This window comes from Rhinoraja longicauda, chromosome 35, assembly GCF_053455715.1.
Source record: "Rhinoraja longicauda isolate Sanriku21f chromosome 35, sRhiLon1.1, whole genome shotgun sequence".
In the NCBI taxonomy this organism is placed as follows: domain Eukaryota; kingdom Metazoa; phylum Chordata; class Chondrichthyes; order Rajiformes; family Arhynchobatidae; genus Rhinoraja; species Rhinoraja longicauda.
Window position 1 is genome coordinate 21,718,315 of NC_135987.1, and position 24,665 is coordinate 21,742,979.

Here is a 24,665-nt window from a genome sequence, read left to right on the forward strand (position 1 = left end):
CTTTGCGGGGGCTTCGATCGCTGCCTGCAGGAGCTTCGATCGCCCCAACTGCGGATGTTTCGATCACCCCCATCGCGGGAGAAATGGAGGAAGAAGGTAAAAGTTATTCACCTTCCATCACAGTGAGGAGTACGAGGTCACTGAAAGCAAGATGGATGCTGCCTGCGCTGGTGGGGACTCGGAGGGAGTGCCGTGAGCGCGGTGGTCTCGGTATTTGCGGGGACGTCGCGCCACGGGAGCGTCCTGGAGTCTGGTGCGAGTGCGGACGGGTTTCTGACTGTTCGGGCGGACAGGGACTGCATAGAGAGCGACAAGCGGTCGGTGCAACTCTGGTGACATGACGGTGGAGGAGCGTGTGTGTGGCCCGGACATTGGACTGATGGCTGTGGGTCTCTGCTTATGCTGTGTGCCTAGCGATTCTCACACACTGCTGTGGTAGCTGTTTATATTAAATTTTAATGTAATTTTGCATCTTGTTGCTTTTTTTTGGTATGACTGTATGGTAAATCAAATTTCACTGTAGCTCAGGGCACATGTGACAATAAAGGACGATTGAACTATATTGGAATAGTAAAGGTGAACTATCTGACTTCCTTTCCCCCATTTTCCATTTAAAAGTTGTTTTCTTCTGGTTTCATCTTTCCAGTTAATTCTCAAGCCTAATAAAGGGTCCTGGTGAGGCCACACCTGGAGTATTGTGTGCAGTTTTGGTCCCCTAATTTGAGGAAGGACATTCGTGCCATTGAGGGTGTGCAGCATAGGTTCACGAGGTTAATTCCCGGGATGGCGGGACTGTCATATGACGAAAGAATGGAGTGACTGGGCTTGTATTCACTGGAATTTATAAGGATGAAAGGGGATCTTATAGAAACATAAAATTATTAAGGGATTGGACATGTTAGATGCAGGAAACATGTTCCCGATGTTGGGGGAGTTCAGAACCAGGGGCCACAGTTTAAGACTAAGAGGTAGGCCATTTAGAACTGAGATGAGGAAAAACTTTTTCACACAGAGAGTTGTGAATTTGTGGAATTCTCTGCCTCAAAAGGCAGTGGAGGCCGATTTACTGGATGCATTCAAAACAGAGATAGATAGAGCACTTAGCGCTAGAGGGATCAAGGGGCATGGGGAGAAGGCAGGATCGTGGTACTGATTGTGGATGATCAGCCATGATCACATTGAATGGCGGTGCTGGCTCAAAGGGCCGAATGGCCTACTCCTGCACCTTTGGTCCATGTATCTACTATGATACAGTACATGGACAGGTCAAGTCCAGGGACAGGAAAGGCAAGAGCGAAGATAGATGTAAAATGCTGGAGTAATTCAGTAGGACAGGCAGGATCTCTGGATAAAAGGAATGGATGATGATTCGGGTCGAGATCCTTCTTCAACAGGGATAAGGGCCAAACTCTGGTAGGTGGGACTGGTGTAGATGGGCCAGCTTTATCTGCATGGGCAAGTTGGGCTGAGGGGCCTGTTTCCATGCTTTATGACTCTATGACTCTAATTTCCCTTTCTCATTTGCCTATCTGTTTTAAACTATGGAATGGAGCATTAAAAACATGCTGACAGCTGGATAGGAAGGTTTCGTGGGATATGGTCAAATGGGACTAGCTTAGATTAGGCATCTTGATCGGCATGGACAAATTGGGCTGAAGGGCCTGTTTCCATGCTGTATAACTCTAATCAGAAGACATGCATGAATTAGTAACACTTCCATTACTCAAATATGATACGGATTTAATGTGTAAGCCTAGCAACTGTAAAGCAGGAGAAGTTGTAAATGTATAGGTGGTTGATTTGTTTTCAAAAGACAAGTCTCTTATTGGTTACAGTGTATGGAGAGTAGCAACCTCACCACCTAGTACCTGAACAGCGGAAGCATTCTGATAACCTCCCATTGTAATCGGCACTGAAAACTGTTCCATGAAGACTTGCAATGTTCCTAGTTTTCCTGGAAAAATAAAGTCAAACAAGGACCAGAGCTCCTTCAGGTTATTCTGCATCGGTGATCCAGACAGGATAATTCGGTGTGCAGTCCGGAACTGTAAAAAGAACAAACACAGTTAATGTCAAGTCAAGTCAAGTCAATTTTATTTGTATAGCACATTTAAAAACAACCCACGTTGACCAAAGTGCTGTACATCTGATTAGGTACTAAGAAAAAAATGAAACATACAGTAGCGCGCAAACATAATAGCACATACAAAACAGTTCACAGCGCCTCCTGAATGAGCCTCAAACGCTAGGCATGTGCACAACCCGCAGGCATTGCCACTTTCATTTCACTGCACATCGAGTATGTGTATGTGACAAATAAATTTGACTTGACTTGACTTGACTTGACTAGGGAGTAGAAATAGGTTTTGAGCCTGGACTTAAAGGAGTCGATGGAGGGGGCAATTCTGATGGGGAGAGGGATGCTGTTCCACAGTCTAGGAGCTGCAACCGCAAAAGCGCGGTCACCCCTGAGCTTAAGCCTAGACCGCGGGATAGTGAGTAGCCCCAAGTCGGCCGACCTGAGGGACCTGGAGTTAGAGAGGTGGGTTAGAAGATTTTTGATGTAGGGGGGGGGAATGTCCATTTAGGGCTTTATATGTGAATAGGAGGAGCTTGAAGTTGATTCTGTACCGTACAGGGAACCAGTGGAGAGAGGCCAGAATCGGCGTGATGTGGTCCTTTTTACGGGTACCCGTCAGGAGTCTCGCTGCGGTGTTTTGGACCAGTTGCAGGCGGGACAGGGAAGATTGGCTGATCCCAGTGTATAGGGCCTTGCCCCAAACTTGTTGCTGTTGATTGACTTCACACTGTTGCTTCAAGCTCTCCATGAAATAAAATTTATAGCTCTGCAGTATAAAAATACGGTGACTGCAGTTTAATTTTGCTACTCAGAGGCAAGCAGTATCCATTAACAGCACTGAGTACAAGACCACTATGAAACTTAGATCAAATACATCTCTTTAAATATTAATCTACATTAAAAGCTCTTATGATTCAATAAAGCTGTGCCAAAATTAAGTTCACAAAGATTCTTTTAAGAAAGATATCAGGGTAGTTCAAATAGTAGGAAGGAACTGCAGATGCTGGTTTAAACCGAAGAAAGACACAAAATGTTGGAGTATCAGTCTCAAGAAGGTTCTCAACCCGAAACGTCACCCATTTCTTCTCTCCAGAGATGCTGCCTGTCCCGCTGAGTTACTCCAGCTTTTTGTGTCTATCTTTAGTTCAAACTAGTGATGGGTCTATCAGCAAACAATGATTTAAAGATGGAATCTCATTCACCTTTTATACATTCAACTGTAATAAATGGTTCTGGGTTATCTTTAGAATACACTAATTATCTTATCTTATAATTGCATATTGTTTTCTGTAACTGTGCTATAATTAGCTGCAACAGAACATCTAACTCTGGTCCTGTTGGAGTAATGCACCGGTTATGTTTCTGGAATATTACAATATGCTCTTGCAAATTCAATTCTCACCATCACAGCTGAGATGCTAAAATTTAATTAATTGAATTAATCTGTAAGTAAAGAATATTATTGAGAATAGTGACCACCTGCTTGTGTTAAAAATACCGGTATGCTTTACAGAAGGGAGATCTGCCCTCGATGTGACTCCAGGCCAGACCCAAGAGCAAAGGGTTGAACTTTAACCATCTTCTGAAACAGCTCAGTGAATTTCAACTCTCGGATAGTGAAGGATGGGCAATAAAAGCTGGCCTGTCTGATAACACTCCAACATCATGTGAATTAATGAAAAACAGCAGCATGTATTCCTGAAATGAAGTTTAAAGTCTGTGGCTGCTTCCTTTAAACCCTCTCCCCGGACGGAATTGGTCGGGGAAATGTCTGGAGTTTGGAGTTCAGATTGTCAAATCAAGTCAAGTTTATTTGTCACATACACATACAAGATGTGCAGTGAAATGAAAGTGGCAATGCCTGCGGATTGTGCAAAAAATTACAATTACAGCATCAAAATTAAAATGAATACAGAAAAAAATTTGCATCGTTTAAAACTATTAGCAGCTAACATAACATTTATTTATATGAAACATTAATTGTGTGGATGAAAAGATTACTGGGATCTGTAGAGAACAAGAATGTTCTCCATTTTAATATAAATCTTTGCATGTTGCAGTGTGAATGCTTTTATACCAAAAAATAAACTAATTGCACAAGATTGAATTTTTCAATAAAAAATATTCCTAAGTGATGATAGTGCCTATAAAGATGGACAGTAGGTGCAAAAAGTCCAGTTCCTTATAGATAACTTCATGAGATAGCTTCTGAATACATAGGAGCATTGCATATAATAAGACTTCTCTTGGTGACTGTGGGCCCAGGCATTTTTTAAATAAGAACAAAATGTGTAAAAGAGCTGTACCTCGGCAGGCCAATGGCCTTTTAATCCTGATTTGGATCTGATCATTGATCCAAATTCAAATATATGCCAGGACATTGTGAGAAATTACAGAACAGATTGTGTGGCCACTGGCAAAGATATTTTTATCATCAATAGCCAAGGGAGGAAGACTGTAGGATGGCTAAAGTTGTGCCCCTATTTAAGCAAGGATGCAAGGAAAACCCTGGGAACTACAGGCTGGTGGTTGGTGAGTTATTGGATTCTGAGAGGTGGTCTCTACCAGCCTTTGGAAAGGCAAGGACCGATAAGGGATGAGGGCGGCGTGATAGATGTCATCTACATGCACTTTAGTTGAGGTCTTTGACAAGGTACCGCATGGCAGCCTGGTCTGGAAGGTTAGGCTGAGATCCAGATAACCATTGAAATCAGGACTTTCCGTAACACAAACAGCCTTTCCCGCAGTGAAGCCCATGTAACGTGGAGGTAGATTCCCTCGGCACGTCTTCTCTCATATTAAACCATTTTATCAATGCTGACAAAGTGACCCAGTGCCTTTATTTAACTGCAGAGGCCAACATTAGGCCTGGGGATGGCCAAGATTCTTGCGAATGAAACTAACAAGTGTTGTCACTTTTTATTTTTGCTCTCTCAATACAGTGAGGTAATAAAATTTGGCTATGACATCATCACATTGATGAGTTTGGCAGTGGATGCTCCGGCTTCCCCCCACATCCCAAAGACGTGCGGGTTTGTAGGTTAATTGGCCCTCCGCAAATTGCCCTCAAGTGTGTGGGGCGTGGGTAAGAAAGTGGGATAACAGGTGATCAATGGTCAGCTAGACTTGGTGGGCCGAAGGGTCTGTTTCCTTGCTGCATCTTTAAACTAAAGTAAAAAGTCACAGCCGAGCCTCTCCTTTGTCACGTTCTCTCCAGTCAGAGGACCTGTGAACAGGCATCTCACATTGCCAACACTTTTCCCCCCCATTTTTTAAATGTTTTCCCACATAAATTCTGAAACAGCAAATTTTATTCCATATATCCAATTTTTGGGTATTGATTTGTGAAATCCGTAATGGGTAATTTCTGTAACCTGTACACCAGGTCACCTGTACATCAAAAATACAGGCACAATATTTCACCCCCATAGAATTTAACTGACACTTCAGTTCCTTCTGGATCCAAAATTTAATGATCTGGCACAAAGTAAATACCAAGTGCCCTTTCACATGAAGTTTAGCTGGACTCTCATATTCTACTGATCAAGAAGATTGGCCTCGATTAATGCTGGCTAGCTTTGTGTTTATCCCAGCACCAACACTAATGAAGCTCTCTCATCCATCTCCATAACTCCCAACTTGTCCGAATCCGTCTCATGTGTAGCAGACTTCTCAATGATCCATTACCCCCATCATCAATGAACTAGACTCCTAGTACATAGATACATAGACAATAGGTGCAGGAGCAGGCCCTTCGACCCTTCGAGCCAGCACTGCCATTCAATGTATCCCGTTCCTGCCTTCTCCCCATACCCCTTGATTCCGCTAGCCCTAAGAGCTCTATCTAACTCTCTTTTGAATGCATCCAGTGAATTGGCCTCCACTGCCTTCTGAGGCAGTGAATTCCATAAATTCACAACCCTCTGTGTGAAAAAGTTTTTCCTCATCTCAGTTCTAAATGGCCTACCCCTTATTCTTAACTGAGAACTGTAGCTGACTTCTAAAACATTTGGGGTGTGCCCTCTGGAATGCATGACTGGACTGAAAGAGAGTTGCCTCATCATGGTAGTTCTGATAAGGAACTAGACATAACCTGTCCATCTTCACTGCCCTGTATCTGTAATCAACAGCATGTGGTCAACATAATAGCATCCGAAAGAGATTAGCATGCAATTTAATTATAAACATAATCATTTAAGGATGAGCTACACATTCTGTCCGATTCTGCTCATACTAAACCAGAGGAAAGGGTAAAATAAGTGTTGGGATACCTGTTTACATGCAACAGTAACGGCAGCATTTGGGTTTCGGATCTTTTGCCCCTCATCCAGAATTAAATATTGCCAATGGTAGCGTGCAAGTGACTCCTGCATGATCCGGATGTAGGAATAAGAGGTGATCAGAATACCATTGCATGCTGCAATTTCATGAATGAGCCTCTCCTGCAAGATCAAAATACAGTGTAATTGCAATAACATGTATAGTAACGCTCTCTATTTTGCATGTACAGTGATAACAAAAATCATTATAAAGTGTACTAAGACTTCCATCAGCAGATTTAATTCTCAAAACATCTCCCGTGATTTCAAATTAAGTGCTTGTAAAATATGTAACCTCTCCTAGTTTTTGCAATTAATAAACGATGCCTGCAATTAGCCTAACTCAATGAACACAGTTCTTCCATCATTAAAAGACATTTTGTGAAAGTGGTGCTGTTATTATTGATGCTCTGGAGACCAATACCTCCTAGAGGGCAAACAGTGGACTGTTAGAAAACAACAGCCATAAATCACATTGTCAGATACCAGCAAAACACGACTTAAATGCAGCACATGAAGGCCATGCACAGCGAACTGAGCAAAGCAGGTTCACAGTCATGAATTGCTGAACCTGGAATTAATTTAAACTTCCTTCAAGCAAAATATTTAAATAAACAAGATCTTGGGCAGGCAGGGGAAACAAGATGAGTGAAAATGCTCCATGTCAAAGTAAAAAGCCCAGTCTTCATCAGCATCACAATAATGTACAGGGCAAATAAAACAAATCTTGGTATCATTTTCTGCACTGCTGAACACTAAAGCTGGAGATTGAGTATTCTCATCATCGTAGAAAATATAAAAGGCTTTTTACTTTATTTCAGTGGTTACTGAGCAGTATCTGATTAGCATGTCATCTCCAGAACACTACCTCATTTCCAGTTATTAAAATCAATCAGATTGGCAAATGATTGCAACTTATCCATATACACAAAGAGGACATTAAATCAGCAAAATATTGTGAACATTTCACTGGCAGTAGGAAATGCTTTCAATTAATAATTAACTTGGATTTCATCAATTGAACTTAGGCTATTAAAAGATGTTGGTCTGCAGATAACTAATAAATTATAACTGGTTTCCATATTTAATCACTGATGATATTAACTTGAAAATAGGAACAAATTAAGTTTTCAAGTTATCTGCCTGCAACAAAGAAAATTTGAATATTTTGCCAGATTCAATATTTTTAAATCTATGCTGAGGTAGGTGGGAATATCTGCAGCAGCATTCTCATGACTACATTCAAACGAAGCATCAAATTAGTAATGTTCCTTAGATCCCTTCTAAAATGAAACAAATTTAGTAAGTGTAGCAATCCATGCAGATTATGTAACTTGGTAACTCAAACATTGTCATGGGGGGACTAGAACAGGAATGCACCAGGTTAACCTCCAATATTTACCCCAAATTATTCCAAAGATTCCATTATCTTTAGCTGGAGCTTGAATAACGAAAGATTAAATTCATGGATAACAATGTGAATTAATGTGCATTTGTTGTATTCAACGTTATTGGGGCCATAGGAATTCAAAAGCCCTGTTACAGACATTGATATTTAACTAAACCAGAAGTCGTCAGTAATGGTTTCCTCGGGGTGCTCCGGTTTCCTCCCATATCCTAACGCCGTGCGGGTAGGTAGTTAGCCTCTGAACATTGTAGGGAGTGGATACAAAATTGAATGGGTGATTGATGGACTTGGTGGGCCGAATGGCCTGTTTCCATGCTGAATCTAAACTAAACTAAGAATAGCGGATTTCTAAATTGTAAGGAAAACAATGAGACGTCAGCTGTGAGAACTAAAACTGCCTAAAATATACTCATTGGTGTTATACTGAATATTTTATTTTGTCTTCAAACACATTAGGAAGTTATGCACGACAGCAAGCAATAAACTGTGTGGCAAACATCAGTAAATCCCGTGCATGGAATCTGCAATATTGACATTTATACAAAAATTAATATTTTCATTAAGTACAAGTTCATTAAATTCATAATCTAGCATTTCCTAAAGAATTGCAACGTGTATTCGCTGTAATATAGATAAAGGCACATCCTAAAAGATTATCTTACTTTTGAGGATACTTCTACCATAAATTCTAAAGCATATCCAATTTCTTCACTTCTGTTATTCCTACATGTTTGAATAATGCTAAACCTGAAGTTAATACATTATTAAATAGACAAAGAAAATATCAGATAGTGATATTAACCAATTTCTATCAGATCATATTGTACTAATTTCACAACTTCCTCATGCAAACCAGCTCGTGATTTTTACATTCATGAATATCTCAACGCAATTTCTGCTTTATATTAGGCAGTACCAAGACACCCGCTTTTCTAGATACTTGCCTTCCTGCTGGTAAAAGAGCCTGTCTCATGAAGAACTGCAACTCTGAACGGTGGCCACCAAGTATGGAATTCCCTTACCCACTGGTGTAACACTGTAGCTGGACAGACAATAACTACAGGGCCCAAACCCTCATACCTTCAATTTAAATGGAAAAAAAACATAAACTTAAACACTAATTTTAACATCATGGCATATCAATACCAAAACAATCTTCTAAATTAGGCATATTCTAGTCGTTATACTCAACAGCAAACATCAATAATGAAAATGAAAAAAAAACACTGCAAAAACCTAGAACAAACAGAAAGTATCAATAGATTCCAGGACACTGCAAAGTGTCATCCTCATGTAAAACAACAGTGTATACGAGAAAAACAAAGAGGTGCAAGTCTTCAGAGGCAGTAGAGTACATCTGCATAATAGCATCTTTTCAGCACTGACTGACAGCATCAAAAGATATTCATTACAATGTAAAAGCTGTGGATATGGAACGCTGCCAAAGGAGATTTTAATACTAGATTTAATAAAGTAAGATAACTTTTTATATGCATGATTTAAAATTCAGTTTACACAAAATATTGATATTGGGCACAAGTGAGTTTGCAAACAGGCTCTATTGAAAAGGGTAACTCTATACATTTATCGACCCGTGGCATCATGTGTTTCTCTTCTGCAAAATGAAGTTTCAATGTTTTGCCATTCATTAAATGTGTTACATGTTTAATTTCCCTTGCCCTCAGCTCCTACATCTCGTAAAAATTCCCTTTGATGGTCCTACTAAAAGAATTAAAGGAATATTGTAATTGAAATGTCATTAAAAATTCACGAGTCATTCCTACAACAGCAATACAAATGATGAAATATTAATTGAGCTACACAGACTGACAGTCTGCAGGGCAGCACTTGCCTGTAATTTGAGCCGCGTGTCCTTATCTTGCTGTAGCTGAGGCTTGCCAAAAAGGCAATTATCTGAATGGTCTTGCCTAGTCCCATTTCATCTCCCAGGATCCCCCCTGCTTGCTGACAGTGCAATTCCCACAGCCACCTCACACCTGTCTGTTGGTACCTGGTAGTAGCAGAAAGAGATTTCACTTTGCAGTACATAATGGAAACCATTTACAAATAGTCATTAGCAGCAAAACAATCTCTAATTTCCCCATTGCTCTATCTACTGTATTTGAGTTTGACTTTATTGTGTTTATGTTTAATATTATCTACTCTGATAAGATAGCTTGCAAAACAAAGCTTTTCATTGTACCTCAGTACAATATTGAAACTTTATTAAACCTAAATCAATTCAAAATCAGAAATAATAAATGCAACTGTGTCTCAATTAAGCGATTTGTAACTCATTAAACAATTGTGAAGCTGTGAAACTAAGTTAACATTGCTTGTAAGCCTAATTAATTCCATTAAATGTTTTACAGATAACTTTGTTTCATTCAGATATAGGGTCAGTAGAAGCACAGAAGGAAAAGTGACTAAGTAACCAGAAACATGGAGCAATAATCAAAGATTGTTGGTTGGACTTGAGGAAATTGTGCAGAGTATTTCCCCAGGGATAGGATATATTAATAACTTGGACTTGTATACAGAGCACCATTCCCAAATCTGCAGATGTCACAGAGCTTGCATACATCATAAAAAGTGATGGGGATAATAATACATTTCAAGATGATAAAGGCAGAATGGGGCAAGCACAGACTAAATTTTATACATAGAAATGTGAAGGGTGATGGGAAGTGTGAGAAGCAGTGATGTAATTAGGAGATAGAATTCAAAAAGGGAGTACAGAAAACAGATTATGCGTGTATGTGCACAGATCATTGAACGTGGTTGGGCAGGTTATAAAACTAGTTAAAAAGGCAAAGGGGGTTTATAAACAAAGCTACTGAGCACAAGAACAAGGAAATCACGATGAATCTCTGAAAACAATGACTTGGCCAGTTGATGATGCCACATATAAGGAAAGATCAGAAGGGTCTGCACAGGGAACAGAAGCGTTTTAACAAAATGATTTGGAGACAAGTCCCAAGTAATGAGGATAGACTGAAGAAGCTGGGTTTGTCCTCTTTGGAAGGAGGACAAAGTTGTGAGGAGATCTGATAGAAGTATTTAAAATCATGAAGGACATAGATGGAATAGATAGAGAGAAGCTGTTGCCACAGGCATATGGTCAAGAACTAGATAAACAGAATAAAAATGACTGTTTTTTTTTTTTAAATGACACTAAACAAAAATTTAGCAAGTAAATGATTAGGATCTGGATTTACTGCCAGGTTAGTACAGGTAATGGAAACCAATTCAAGTATAGATTTTTAAAAGGGAGCTGGAAAATTATCTGAAAGGAAAGATTTTGCAGGAGCAAGTGAGAGGCAATAACTAGATTGCTCCAACATATCTAGGACTGCCTCGAACGGCTAAATTGCCTGTGCTGTGACTATTGTGATTTTGCCAATATTTTAAAGTAAACAATAAATGTTGTAACGGTTTATGGACGTATATTTTGCAAACTATGCATTAGTGGATTTTAGGTAAGCATTGAATTTTACTAGTAATTTGCTAAATGCAGAATGATCCATTTTTGATTCACTCAAAAACCGTTATTAATTGCACGAGTGGTCAATAAAATGATTTGGAGCCTACACTGCTCTTTCCTACAGCATCACAAACCAATTCCATTGAAAGCTGCTTCCATCAAGATGGAAATATCTGCATTATTTAGTCTTACTACTTGGCCAAAGCCAAGAGGAAATAAACACATGTACAAACCAATTAACTAAAATGTAATTCAATGGCAATGACTTTATAACTCTAATAAAGTAAACATAGTCTGCCAGTTTTAACAATTAATTTGTTTTGCTTTCCCACATTAACTGAAAACTCGAGACCATCCAAGTTAATTTCTTTTACAGCTGCTTATTTTCCTCACCCAGAGACAGGCAGATATCCAGTGATATGCCTTTCCACTTCCAGCCATCATGCCCCACCTCTCACCACCACCAATCTCCTCATATTCAGTGTTACAGAAATTTACGAATCCATTCTATTCTAAACATCCTTTTCACGGTTTTACATACTTGTACAGCTTTCTCCAAAAGAAGCCTGGCACCTTGAAGCCCTCATCAAACTCTGCATCACTCTCATCAGATGCAGCACCCTCTCCACTTGCTCGTCGCTGCTCCTTCTCTAACAGCCGCTTCCTTTGCCATTTCCTGTGTGAAGACACATTGGGTTACATTAATACCGAAAAAGCTTAGAGCTTGGCAAAGTAGCAAAGCTTGGGTTGTTTTCTCTGGAACGCCAGAGGTTGAGGGGAGACTTGATGGAAGTATATTTAATTTGGAGAGGCATTGATAGAGTAGTCAGTTAAAACCTAAGATAGACACACACTCTACATGCTGAAGTTACTCAGCGGGACAAGCAGCATCTCTGGATTATCTTCGGTGTAAACCAGCATCTGCAGTTCCTTCCTACACAATTAAAACCTTTTTCACAGGGACGAAATATCAATGACCTGAGAGAATAAGGTCATAAGTGATAAGAATAGAATTAGACCATTCGGCCCATCAGGTCTACTCTGCCATTCAATCATGGCTGATCTATTTCTCCCTCCTAACCCCATTAGCTTTGATGGAAGAGGGGGAACATTTAAAGGAGATGTGCAGGGCAAGTTTTTATTTTTACCCAGACAGTGATGGATGCCAGGAACATGCTGCTAGGGTTGGTGGTGGAAGCAGATATGATAATGCAGCTGAAGAGATTTTTAGATAGGCATGTGGATATGCAGGGAATGGGGGGACATGGAACAGCTGCAGGCAGAAATTATTTTAACTTCGCATCATGCTTAGCCAAAGAGCCTATTCCGATGCTGTACACTTCTATGTTCACAGCTTTTTTTAAGTTAATGGCACCTGGTGGTGCTGAGCGGGTCAGGCGCCAAATCGCAAACTCCACTGCACCACTGCTGCTTCTCCATTTCACCAAGGCTCCTCCAGAGTTCTGTCAGCAACTACCGATCAATGCATATCCCTCAATCCAAGTTGCCAGAACTCTGTGAGAACAACACGGTGAGAGCTGCTGCCTCACAGCGCCAGAGACCCGGGTTAGATCCTGACTATGGGTGCTGTCTGTACGGAATTTGTATGTTCTCCCTGTGACCTGTGTGTTTTTCTCCGGGTGCTCCGTTTTTCTCCCACATTCCAAAGACGTGCAGGTTTGTAGGTTAATTGGCTTCAATAAAATTGTAAATTGTCCCTCGTGTGTGTGGGCTAGTGTTGGTGTGCGGGAATTGCTGATCGGCATGGTCTCGGTGGGCTGAAGGGCCTGTTTCTGCTCTGTAACTTAACCAAAATAACAAAACTATTTTGCTTAAAATGGCTCATGGATTGCAAAATGCGTTTGGACATCTGAGATTATTAAAGACACTATATAAATGCAACTTTTTTTCTTTCATAGATCACGGCCAGTTCAAGTCTGTTAAATTTACACAGCAATATGTTATTACAAAGCCCAAGCTGCTCAGTCAATTAAAGATCTATTGCCTCATAAGCAGGATATACAAAATATCAACAGTGCGATTTAACACAGTGTTTTTGTTACTAATAACTTTAGGGTTTACATCATTTTGAGGATTCTCAGGATATGATTCAGACGACAAGTAGCATATGAAGAAAGATAAAACAATACACATCGACACCTGTGGAAAAACCTGGGCCGATCAACAAGTGGAATTATAACAGGAAGGTACAGACAGCCCTGAATGAGCTGCAGTACACCACAGCCGTTGCTAATCTCCGTGATTTTGTTGTGGAACAGATTCTGTTGCTCCTTGCTGGGATACACAGGTAGTACAGTTTCTTATTGCATTATCTCACAGATACACTCCTAATCAGAGGCTTATTTATTTTAACGTGATATACAATTCTAGGAGTATGGAAACCAAGCACAGTGGATGAAAAAGGACATGTGGCTAACGCATGAAGACCCAATATATGGAGCAACAGGCCTACCAAAGGATAAAACAGGAGAGCTACACACAGCCATAATTAAGTTAAGCATGAAAAGAAAAGAACAGAAGAAATAGAAATAGGAGCAGCCAATGGACCCTGCCTCCTCCTCTGCCATTGAATAAGATATGAATCTTATAGCTGATCTTCTATCTCACTGCCAGCTTCATGTATAACACTGTAATCCATTAATATTCAAATATTGATTGATCTGGGTCATGACTATTCTCAATGAATGAATCTCCAATCTTAAGTCTAAGACTTCCAATGAGTCACTACCTCGTTGTTGAAGAAGTTTCATTCTCCATCCATCCTGAATGGCACACATCTTATTCTGAGTCAGTGATCCCTTGTTCTAGACAGCAACCAGAGGAAACAACGTATTTGAGATAGCCTGTTAAGCCTCGTAAGAATTTTACACGCTTTAATGACATCACCACTCAAGAGAACATAGGTCCAAACTTTTTTAACTTCCTTCACAAGTCAGTCCCGACACTCCAGCAATTAATTTGGTGAACGAATCGCAGGTACTATTGCAATGTTTGAGAAACATTTAGACAGGTACATGGATAGGACAGGTTTAGAGGGATATGACCCAAATGCAGGCAGGTAGGACTAGTGGAGATGGAACATGTTGGCGGTGTGGACAAGCTGGGCCAAAGGGCGTTTCCACACTGTACGACTATGACTCCATAGCTCTCAGCACACGCTGAATTCTAATTTGCGTTGGGAGACCACACCTGTATATAACATTCATACTATGGTCACACTATGGCCCTACATAGTAACAACAAGATGTCTCTACTTCTGTACTTAAATCCTCTGACAAGATAGTTAGTGTTCTGAACTGCTCATTGTAACTGCACTTTGTTTAGTGATTTGTGTACAAAGACACCCAGGTCCCACTAAATACCAACTTTCAATCTCCCACCTCGGGAAACTACTTGATTTTCTATTTTATTCAAGATTCAAGATTCAAGATAGCTTTATTTGTCATCCAATATTGGACGAAATTCAGTCACCCACAGTCCAACAATAAAAGCATTAAATAGGCATTAAAATTACACAACCCCAAAAACACACAAAAAAAGAAACATCCATCAAAGAAACATCATTCTCTCCCAATGATGATGACTTCACATTTTCACACATATTTAATTTACCTTGCCCATTAATTTCACGTGTAGGAAAGAACTGCAGATGCTGGTTTGAATTGAATTGAATAAATTTTATTAGCTAAGTATGTACAAGGAATTTGCCTTGCCTTGGTTTAAATCGAAGATAGACACAAAAATGCTGGAGTAACTCAGCGGGACAGGCAGCATCTCTGGAGAGAAAGAATGGGCAACGTTTCCCCCGTTCCTTCTCTCCAGAGATGCTGCCTGTCCCGCTGAGTTACTCCAGCATTTTGCATCTATCTTCCATTAACTTCAAGGTTCTCCGTATGAACCACAACTTCGTATCAATACCACGCTTGGATATATTATACTTGGTCCCCTGATCCAAGTCTTATCTTTTGTGAGCAGATGTTGTACCATACCACTAATTCCAGCTTCCCAACTTGAAAATGTTCCATTTACTCCCAATTGTATGTATTTTGCTTGTTAACCAATCTGTCCTAAATTCACAAAAGAAACTAAGATACAACAGAGAACCATATAGTTCATGAAACCATGAAATGTGCTGGGGCAATGCTAATAAAAATCACTGCCAGGTTTTCATCACTAGTGCAAAAAAATCAATCAAGTGCTGTAGTAACTTATGTAGATTGATTTCTTTTCCCAAAAGCCATTCATTATAAACAGCATTGAGAGCACTTAAGCAGCTGCATTCAGATGGGTGGGATGCAGCAGACAGGGTAATGCGGGTACAGTGTGAAAGGCCAACCCTGGCAATCATAACCCATGTTACTCGTGCAATCACTCCTCTGCAGACTTACAACAAGAGCTGGAATCTGGAGAGAAATCCAAAAATAAACTGCAAAACAAATCAGCAGGATTGAGAAATTATTTCAACATTTAAGATTGCTGGAGGGAAGGGAGTCCAGCCTTCCTCCCTTCCAGTCCACCTACACTTCACATTGCTCAGGAAAGCAGCCCACATCATCTAGGACTATGTTCACTCCAGTCATTCACTGTTCTTCTCCTGTCAGCTAGAAGATACAAAAGCTTGAAAAAATGTACAACTAGATTCAGGAACAGCTATTATCAGACTACTGGACGGTTGGGCCTCCCATTAGCTGGAGTGTAGTTGAATGAATGAATACTCCCAATCTGCCAACATACCTCATTGTGGACCGTGCATGTTTTCTCTGCAACTGTAACACCATAATGCGGTTGCACTTTTTTCTGCACACCAGTATTTTTTCCTTTGGTCTATCTGTTGTCAATGTGTCTGGCTTAATTGTATACGTATAGTACGATTTGACTGGATGGCAGGCAAAAAAAGCTTTTCACAGTATCTCAGCACACGTGAAAATAACACCAATGAATACAAATCTTGTTATTTTACTATAGACATAAATTTTGGGTTCCATTGAATTTGATCTGATTTGTACATGGCTGTATACTTTGCTATGCTGTATTCCATCTGCCCTTTCTTTTCCCACTCTCCCAACCTGTCCAAGTCCTTCTGCAGACCTTCCTTCCCCAACACTACTTGCCTTTCCATCTATCTTCATATCATCCACAAACTTGGCCACAAAGCCATCAATTCCCACATCCTCATCATTAACATATAACGTGAAAAGTAACGGCACCAACACCAAACCCTGCAGGACACCACTAGTCACCGGCAGCCAGCCGGAAAAGGCTGCATTTATTCCCACTCTTTGCCTTCTGTCAGTCAGCCAATCTTCTCTCCATGCTAATACCTTGCCTACAATACCAATATTCCATCATGTAGTGCCCTCTCAAAGGTCTTCTGAAAATCCAGTAAACAACATTCACTGACTCTCCTTTGTCTGTCCTGCTTGTTACCTCCTCAAAGAATTCCAACAGATTCATCAGGCAGGATCTCCCCTTCACAAAACCATTTTGACTTCAGCCTATTTTATCACGTGCTTCCAATAAACCCCAAAACCTCATCCTTAATAATGGACTCTAAAAACTTACCAACCACTGAAGGCAGACTAACCGGCCTATAATTTCCTTTATTTTACATTGCATGCTTTTTAAAAAGTGGAGTTACATTTACAATTTTCCAGTTCTCTGAAACCATACCTAACTCTAGCTATTCTTGAAATATCATTACTAATGTCTCCACAATCTTTACAGCTACCTCTTTCAGAACCTTAGGGGGCAGAACATCTAGCCCAGGTGACTTATCCACCTTCAGACCTTGCAGCTTCCCAAGCACATTCACCTAAGTAATAGTGACTGCACTCACCTTTGCCCCTGACTCGCTTGAATTTCTGGCATGCTGCTGCTGTCTTCCACTGTGAAGACCAATGCACAAAACCTATTCAGTTCACACAAAATTAATACTCAACAAACTGCAGATGCTGGAATCTTGAGCAGAAAACAAAGTGCTGGAGTTCTGACGGGGAGTGGGTGATCATTTTGACCCAAGGGCGATGAAGGAACAACAACATATTAGCAATACAGGAAAGACTTGGAACCTGCCTGGTCCTGGCATTCACACCTGCTTTCTATTCATCCTTCTTAGTCGTAGTAGAGTATTGGGATGCACTTCCAGTGTGGAGGATAAGCAAATATTGAAGTGAATTTTATAGATAGTAAACACGGCAGCCACAGTGTGCCAACAGTGGACAAGATGGTAATAAAATGAGCTGTTTATCCTGAATGGTGAAGATTTGGGTGAGTGTTCCTGCACCTGGTCCCATCTCAGCAGTCAAAGAAGATTCCATGACACTTTTGACCTATGGCTTGTAGATGGTGGAAAAAATGAAAATGCGTGGGAAATTCAGAAGTTCCATAAATACTCAAATCTGCTTTAGTGACCATCGCACTTATTTGACGTCCAATCAAGTTTCTGGTCAATTTCATGTCCTAGGAGTTCCTGTTTGTGGATTTATTAATGGCCACGCCTGCCACTGTTATAAACTGTGAGTGGGTAAAAGCAGCGTGACACCAAGGCATTTGAATCTGCTATAGATAAATGATGGAAAAATATATCAAGTCTGAAATCATTCCTCTAGACAAAATGCACCACAAAGCCTGTCATCTTCGAAATAGTTATCAACTAGTTGGCTTTATTGATTAGAATACGACTTTGCAATATGTTCCATAATTATTTCATGGAGTGACCTTCATGTCTCTTTTAATTAAGATTGTTTAACTCTTGATTACTTGCCAATAAAAGCCAAGAGGACTAAGAGAAGGCCAAATGCTGGGCTGATCTATCAAAAATGGGATTGATAGATTAGTGCTCTTAATACTGTTTATTCTTTTATTTACACAAAGGCGGTTGGTGCCTGGAGCGAGCTGCTGGGGGTAGCAGCAGAGGTAGATATGATAGTAGCATTTAAGAGGCGTTTATTTAGGCACATGGATGCGCAGAGAATTGAAGGATATGGATCATATGCAGGCAGACAAGATTAGTTTACCTTGGCATCATGTTCAGAACATACATTGCGGGCCAAAGGGCCTGTTCATATGTTGTACTGTTCTATATTCCAGATAGGGAAATAAATTTGACACTTTGAGAAAAAAAAAGGGTGCACAACAATAATTGATTAGTGATTGTAAAGAAGCAGCAAGTAAAACTTGCAATTTGCTTTATAAATATTATGAAACACTTCTGTGGTCATGGAAAGCCAACACTGTTTCATTTGACTGAATAAAACAGTCAGGTGTTCATAAACAGGAATTATTACACTATGAAAGGGTAATAAGAATTGAAATTTGATTTCTTAAGTATTTCATTTCTTGGCTCCATACTGCGTTTTTAATATTGTTAGCATGTTAAGGTAATATCTCATCCGTTTAAAACAACACAACATCCTCAACAGACTTCCCTAATTCAGTATTTGGACTATTCAATAAAACTAAGATGGAGATACAGTTACATTTCATTGATGTGTCTTAACTGCCATAATGCAAGCATTTATTGGCTTTGGAATCATCCAGCAAATTAAGATTAATAAAACGAATTATACGCTTGAGCAAGAAATTAAAGGTGCACATAACGAGGTTAAGATAACTTCCATTGTTCAATTCCCTGCCTGACCATTTTAAAATATATGCACCATCACTATTTTTCTGCCTTGGTAAAAACTTACTGCAGAATTGCTTTTGTGAGATTAAAAATAGTCTTTATGTAACGCACATATTAAAAAAAAGCAGGCTGAATTAGAAGAATGAAATAATTGCTCAGAAAATATGAGTGAAAGACTTGAGACTTATATCTGCTCTGGTGTAATAATGCTTTGTGTCTTGTCAGTAGCAAAAGGTGAAAATTATGCACATTAATGTCTCCTAATATATGTACCAGAGCAAAATATGTAGTTTCATGGAATATACGTATGTTAACAGTATTCCTGTTTTTGCTGTAAGTATATGGAAAAAGCACTTTGTAGTCAACAAATCATTAATTAGGTAATAAAAGTGAAGGAGATTTGGGAACTCAATTGGTTTAACAAAGCCACAAACATTAAGTTAATGTTTCCTGCCGTTAGGCCCTGACTCTGCAACAAATGTTGTGCAGTTTCTCTCAGCAGTCAGGAAAATTTGCAAATTCATCAAAATAAGATAAATAATTCATCCAAATGGAAAATATTGACAACTGTTTAGGTGTGCTTTTAATTCAAAGTATCATATCCATACAGTTAAAAAAAATGTTTCTAGTTGACAGCCTATCCAACTGTGCAGGTTTCTGTAATAAAAACTGAAAATGATGAATACTCCCCAGCCTGGGCAGAGCCTGCAGAGAGAGAAACAGGGTGCATCTTTCATGTCGATTGACTTTGATCAGATTCGGCCAGTATGATACCAAAGTGAAGGAACAACATCTCATACTCCACCTGGACAGCCTGCGACCCAACAGCATGAACTCGGAAATCTCCAGTCTCAGACTTTTAGTTTAGAGATACAACATGGAAACAGGCCCTTTGGCCTACCGAGTCCAGGCTGACCATCCATCACCCTTTCACACCAGTTCTATGTTATCCTACTTTCCTACTCACTACATACAGGGGCAATTTACAGAGGGTAATTAACCTACAAACCCACACAGCTCTGGAGTGCGGGAGGAAACCGGAGCACCTGACGGAAACCCACACGGCGCCAGGGAGAACGTGGTAAATCCACTCCCTTCCCACTCTATGCCTCTCCTCACTTACCCAGTGTCTCTGCACACCTCTCCCCCATCGGCTCATCTGCCAATCAACCCCCTCTTACTGGATCCTCCAATGATCTCAAGAGCTTGAAAGGGTTCAGAAAAGATTTACGAGAATGTTGCCAGGACTAGAGGGTTTGAGCTATAGGGAGAGGTTGAATCGGCTGGGTCTCTATTCCATGGAGCGTAGGAGGATGAGGGGAGATCTTATAGAGGTGTACAAAATGACGAGAGGAATAGATCGGGTAGATGCACAGAGTCTCCTGCCCAGAGTAGGGGACCAGAGGACATAGGTTCAAGGTGAAGGAGAAAAGATTTAATAGGAATCTGAGGGGTAACTTTTTCACACGAAGGGTGGTGGGTGTATGGAACAAGCTGCCTGATGAGGTAGTTGAGGCTGGGACTATCCCATCGTTTAAGAAGCAGTTAGACAGGTACATGGATAGGACAGGTTTGGAGGGATATGGACCAAGCGCAGGCAAGTGGGTGTTGCTGGGACTTTGGGCGAGTTGGGCCGAAGGGCCTGTTTCCACACTGTATCACTCTATGACTCTAATATAAAGAAGTGATATTTCACACCTCATATTTCGCGTGGATAGCTTACAACCCAGCGGCATGAACATTGAATTCTCTAATTTTGAGTGACCATCTCAGTCCCCTCCCATACCGCCTGCCTCCTTCTTCCCCCCTAGTCGTTTTACCAGCTCCACAGTTCTCCGCATTGCCTGACCCACTGAGTTACTCCACTACTTTGTGTCTATCCTTGGTAAAAAGTAATATTGTTTGGAATCACAAATGACAGTCTTCTGTAGCTATAAACAGCATTCAGTCTCCCTTGAGTTAAAAGTTATCCATAAACTAAAGAGACACACTACACACGGACTTGTGTAGTGGTAGACGAAGGATTGCTGGGACCAAACTGTGAATGTTTGCCTACCACTAGAAGGCACTGCTGTATCATAATAGTTTTACAATCTGCCTAGATTATTATCCAGATTTCATTTTGCTAATAAAATGGCAGTTTTCATTGCCGTCAAACTAGTCAAACGAAGGCAGCTTAACTGGGCAACTTTTCCAGTTACATACCAACTACTCTCACACACATGATGTTGCATAAGCACTGCCATCATGTAACTAATCGTACACTTTAGCCTTCAAATATAATTATTTCAAATAATTCAAACAACAGAAAAATTAAAATATCCAACAGTTTTATGGCATTGGACTACAAATTGGGGAGGGAAGGTATTCTGACCTGCCAGATTACTATCCCAAAGTCAGCAGAGAACTTGATTTATCTTTGATTATTAGTAAACAGACAGCCCCACCAGTATCAGTAAAGCAGGAGACACAAGATACTGCAGATGCTAGTTTACAAAAAAAGACACAAAAGTGCTGGAGTAACTCCAAGGGTCTGGCATCACTTCAGCGGAACATGGATAGGTGATGTTTCCGGTTGAGACCTTTCTTCAGTCTGATTGCAGTAGAGGGGAGAAAGCTAGGAGAGGTGAGGTTGTGGAAAAGGCAATACGAAAGGTAAAGTTGCTTGATTCATATCATCATCGTCATATTGAATAAATAAGACACTTATGGGCAGCATGGTGGTGCAGCGGTAGAGTTGCTGCCTTAGAGCACCCAAGACCCGGGTTCCATCTGGACTATGGGTTCTTTTTTTATAAAGTTTGTACGTAAAACTGAAATCTACTAACCGTAATCTTTTCCGGTATAGCTCCACATTGCCATCATCCTTGTATTTTTTCAGTCTGTGTTTTGTTTCATCTTCTCCTGAGCTTGCAGTGAAATCTTCGTCCGTGTGCCGAGCTTTTTGCCTCTTCTTCTTTACTTTCTTCAGCCTCTCGGAACCCGACAGCTCATCGCTGTCGCTAGCCACCTCATCTGGGTCGAACAGCTCCTCGTCAGGCACATAGAGAGACGTATCGCTGTCCGTGCCTTTGTCCTCTTGCTCCATCGTGGGCTCCTGACACAAGCTCCTCTTTACTGGAACCCCCGCCTTAAATTTAGTCACCAGAGCTTTACTCTGCAACCTCTGCAAATGCTTTTTCAGCTTTCGATCTATTCTAGACGAAGTGCCATTTCTTTTACGGCTATGTTTTGGAATGGAAGTTCTGCTGTTTGAAGTCTCAGCTTCAACTTGATTAGTAACTGTCGGTGCCTTGGTCTTGTTTCTTTTAATGAAAGGTTTCCTCCGTGTTGCTGCCATCTTTGCCTGGTCCGCCAGATACTTCTCAAAATCCGAAGCGTCGTTGAGCATAACCTTTCGAGGTTTCTTTTTTGTTTCTTTTTGTGGTATTTTAGTGCCGAAAGGTGTCATCTGTCCCGTGCGGATTAAATGTTCCCATTCTGTTTCTTGTACAGGCATCAACATGCTTCCTAAAGATGAAGGACCTGGTTCTGTCAAGTACACAAGTATGATATACTAAGAACTCAGTAACTTTTGATAGAGTCTATTCAGAAACTGCAGTTTTACATTAAGAACAATATTAGTGACAATGTTAATTGAGATGATCTGGAAATTTACCAAACCAGTGTTTTGTTTTGAAAAATGCATATAACAGTTCACACGACTCTAATGACTGTTGTACAGCAATCTAGTTTTTAATCTAGTATACCGCCACAGGTTTACTGTACTTGCATGTTCCATCACAGATAAAGCACTGCTCCTAAATATCTGCTTTCAGATGCAGAAACTATTCACACCACACACACATTTCACCCCAAAATGTGGATGTAAGAAACACAATATCAGGGTGGGTTCCCCATTTCAGTCTTTCACAGCCATTTCTAATTAGTCGTTCCAAACGCATATGTTTTGTCTTATTGTACATTCTTCCATTCCAGACTGTTGACATAGCACACCTTAGGAGCTAGTTAAAAACTTCTCTTCAGTGTTTTCACAATCACCCCAAAGACATACAATGCACTTTACTGAAAGATAACTGGTATAGTACAGGCCATCCCTGGGCAACGAACGGGTCGTTTTTACAGGCGTCCACCCAGCCCCTCAAGCTCGGTGCACCTTTCAATAAGATTATGGTTGATCTGATTTGATCAATGCTGTTCTTCTAGCATTTCTGTTTTTGTTTGAAGCTTTAAATAAAAGCCACATAGTGCATTGAATGTTTCGACAACAAAAAAAATCCAGTGGGCTGAATGAATATTTGAAATGGAAATCCAAATGACAGGGAAATAATGACTGTGCACACAATGGCCTTCATTTTACCTTCTTCACCAGGTTCAAACTCAGCTTCGAGTTTCTGAACATCAGCACCAGTCAGCACAGCCTGCAGCCGTTTCTGTTTTGCCGTAATCTTCTTCAGTTGTTTCTCCTTAGTAATGCAAAGCAAATGTTAAATTAGCCATGTTCTGCATCTGTTTTCCACTCTTTGTCAGGAAAATGTAAACATTTAATTCAGTGGTTCTAGCACAAGAGGCCATTCAGCCCATCGCGTCCACAGACTTCCCACTATAGCAACTCTTCAAATCCACCCTCGACCCTTTCTTCTCAACACGGCTCATTTTGCCTCACCATGTATTTATCCAACCCCTCTTAAAGGCCACAATGGAACCACCACATCCGTAGGTTCAGGCTCCAGATTGCAACCACATACTCTGTAAAGTTTGTAGGTAAGAATTGGAGATGCTGGTTTAAATCTAAGGTAGACTCAAAATGCTGGAGTAACTCAGCGGGACAGGCAGCATCGCTGGAGAGTAGGAATTCAGACTGAAGAAGGGTCTCGACCCGAAAACGTCACCCATTCCTTCTGTGTAAAGTTGGATCCTTTGTCATTCTTATTTCTCTTTCCCTTTATTTTGTACTCGTGATTTCTAGTGTTTGATCTTTCCATCGAAGAAAATAGCCAGCCAATTCCATTCTGCCCACACCCTACAATACCATATATTAAATCTCCATTAGTTACCATATATCTACCTTTTTGGAATGAAATACTTTATTGTCACATGTGACAAGGCACAGTGAAATTCTTCACTTGCATACCCAAGGAATGCAAATAGCAGTCACCTACAGCGCTGACGTTTTTAAAAGCAAAATGATTTAATTCTTGACTGGTCCACTCCTTCCTCTGGCTGCACAATTCTGAATTCTTCAATCCCTTTGTCTCACTCCTTTTTTTCTGGTGTCACCTGTCACGTTTTGCCCAGCTTCTCCTCTCTTCCAGCTTTCTTTCTCTCCCCACCCCTACAATCAGCCTGAAGAAGGGACCTGATCCCAAACGTCACCTATCCATGTTCTCCAGGGAAGCTTCCTGACCTGCAAGTTACTCCAGCACTTTGCCTTTTTTTTCTAAACCAGCGTCTGCAGTTCCTTGTTTCTACTTCTTCACTTTCAACCTCCAGCAGATGCTGATATCCAGTGAGTGATGGAGGGAGATGAGGTGGTACCTTGTTTTCTTTCTGTCTCTTCACCGACTCCAGCTTCCTGTGGATGTCTTTATTTGTAGCAGCAAAGGGAGTCAACTGTTCGATGATCTGGTTGGTGTGCTTCAGGCATGCTGTGGTGGACCTAGAGCACAAGGGCAAAACCACAAAAGTGTCACGCAAGATTGTTTGACTTGATCTGGCTGACCACA

At 40.6% G+C, this 24,665-nt stretch overlaps 1 protein-coding gene across 1 annotated transcript in view; it reads right to left on the reverse strand.

Annotated features, from left to right (window-relative positions):
* The window catches only part of ercc6 (excision repair cross-complementation group 6), a 49,043-nt gene that overhangs the window by 19,814 nt on the left and 4,564 nt on the right, over window positions 1–24,665 (reverse strand). Inside the window, exons 3-10 of the mRNA XM_078428337.1 lie at window positions 24,478–24,598; window positions 23,300–23,405; window positions 21,768–22,470; window positions 11,833–11,967; window positions 9,660–9,818; window positions 8,752–8,887; window positions 6,352–6,522; window positions 1,869–2,045 (exon numbers count right to left, since the gene is read on the reverse strand). Of these exons, the coding sequence (XP_078284463.1) occupies window positions 1,869–2,045; window positions 6,352–6,522; window positions 8,752–8,887; window positions 9,660–9,818; window positions 11,833–11,967; window positions 21,768–22,470; window positions 23,300–23,405; window positions 24,478–24,598 (1,708 nt within the window). The remainder of the gene's footprint in view (window positions 1–1,868; window positions 2,046–6,351; window positions 6,523–8,751; window positions 8,888–9,659; window positions 9,819–11,832; window positions 11,968–21,767; window positions 22,471–23,299; window positions 23,406–24,477; window positions 24,599–24,665) is intronic.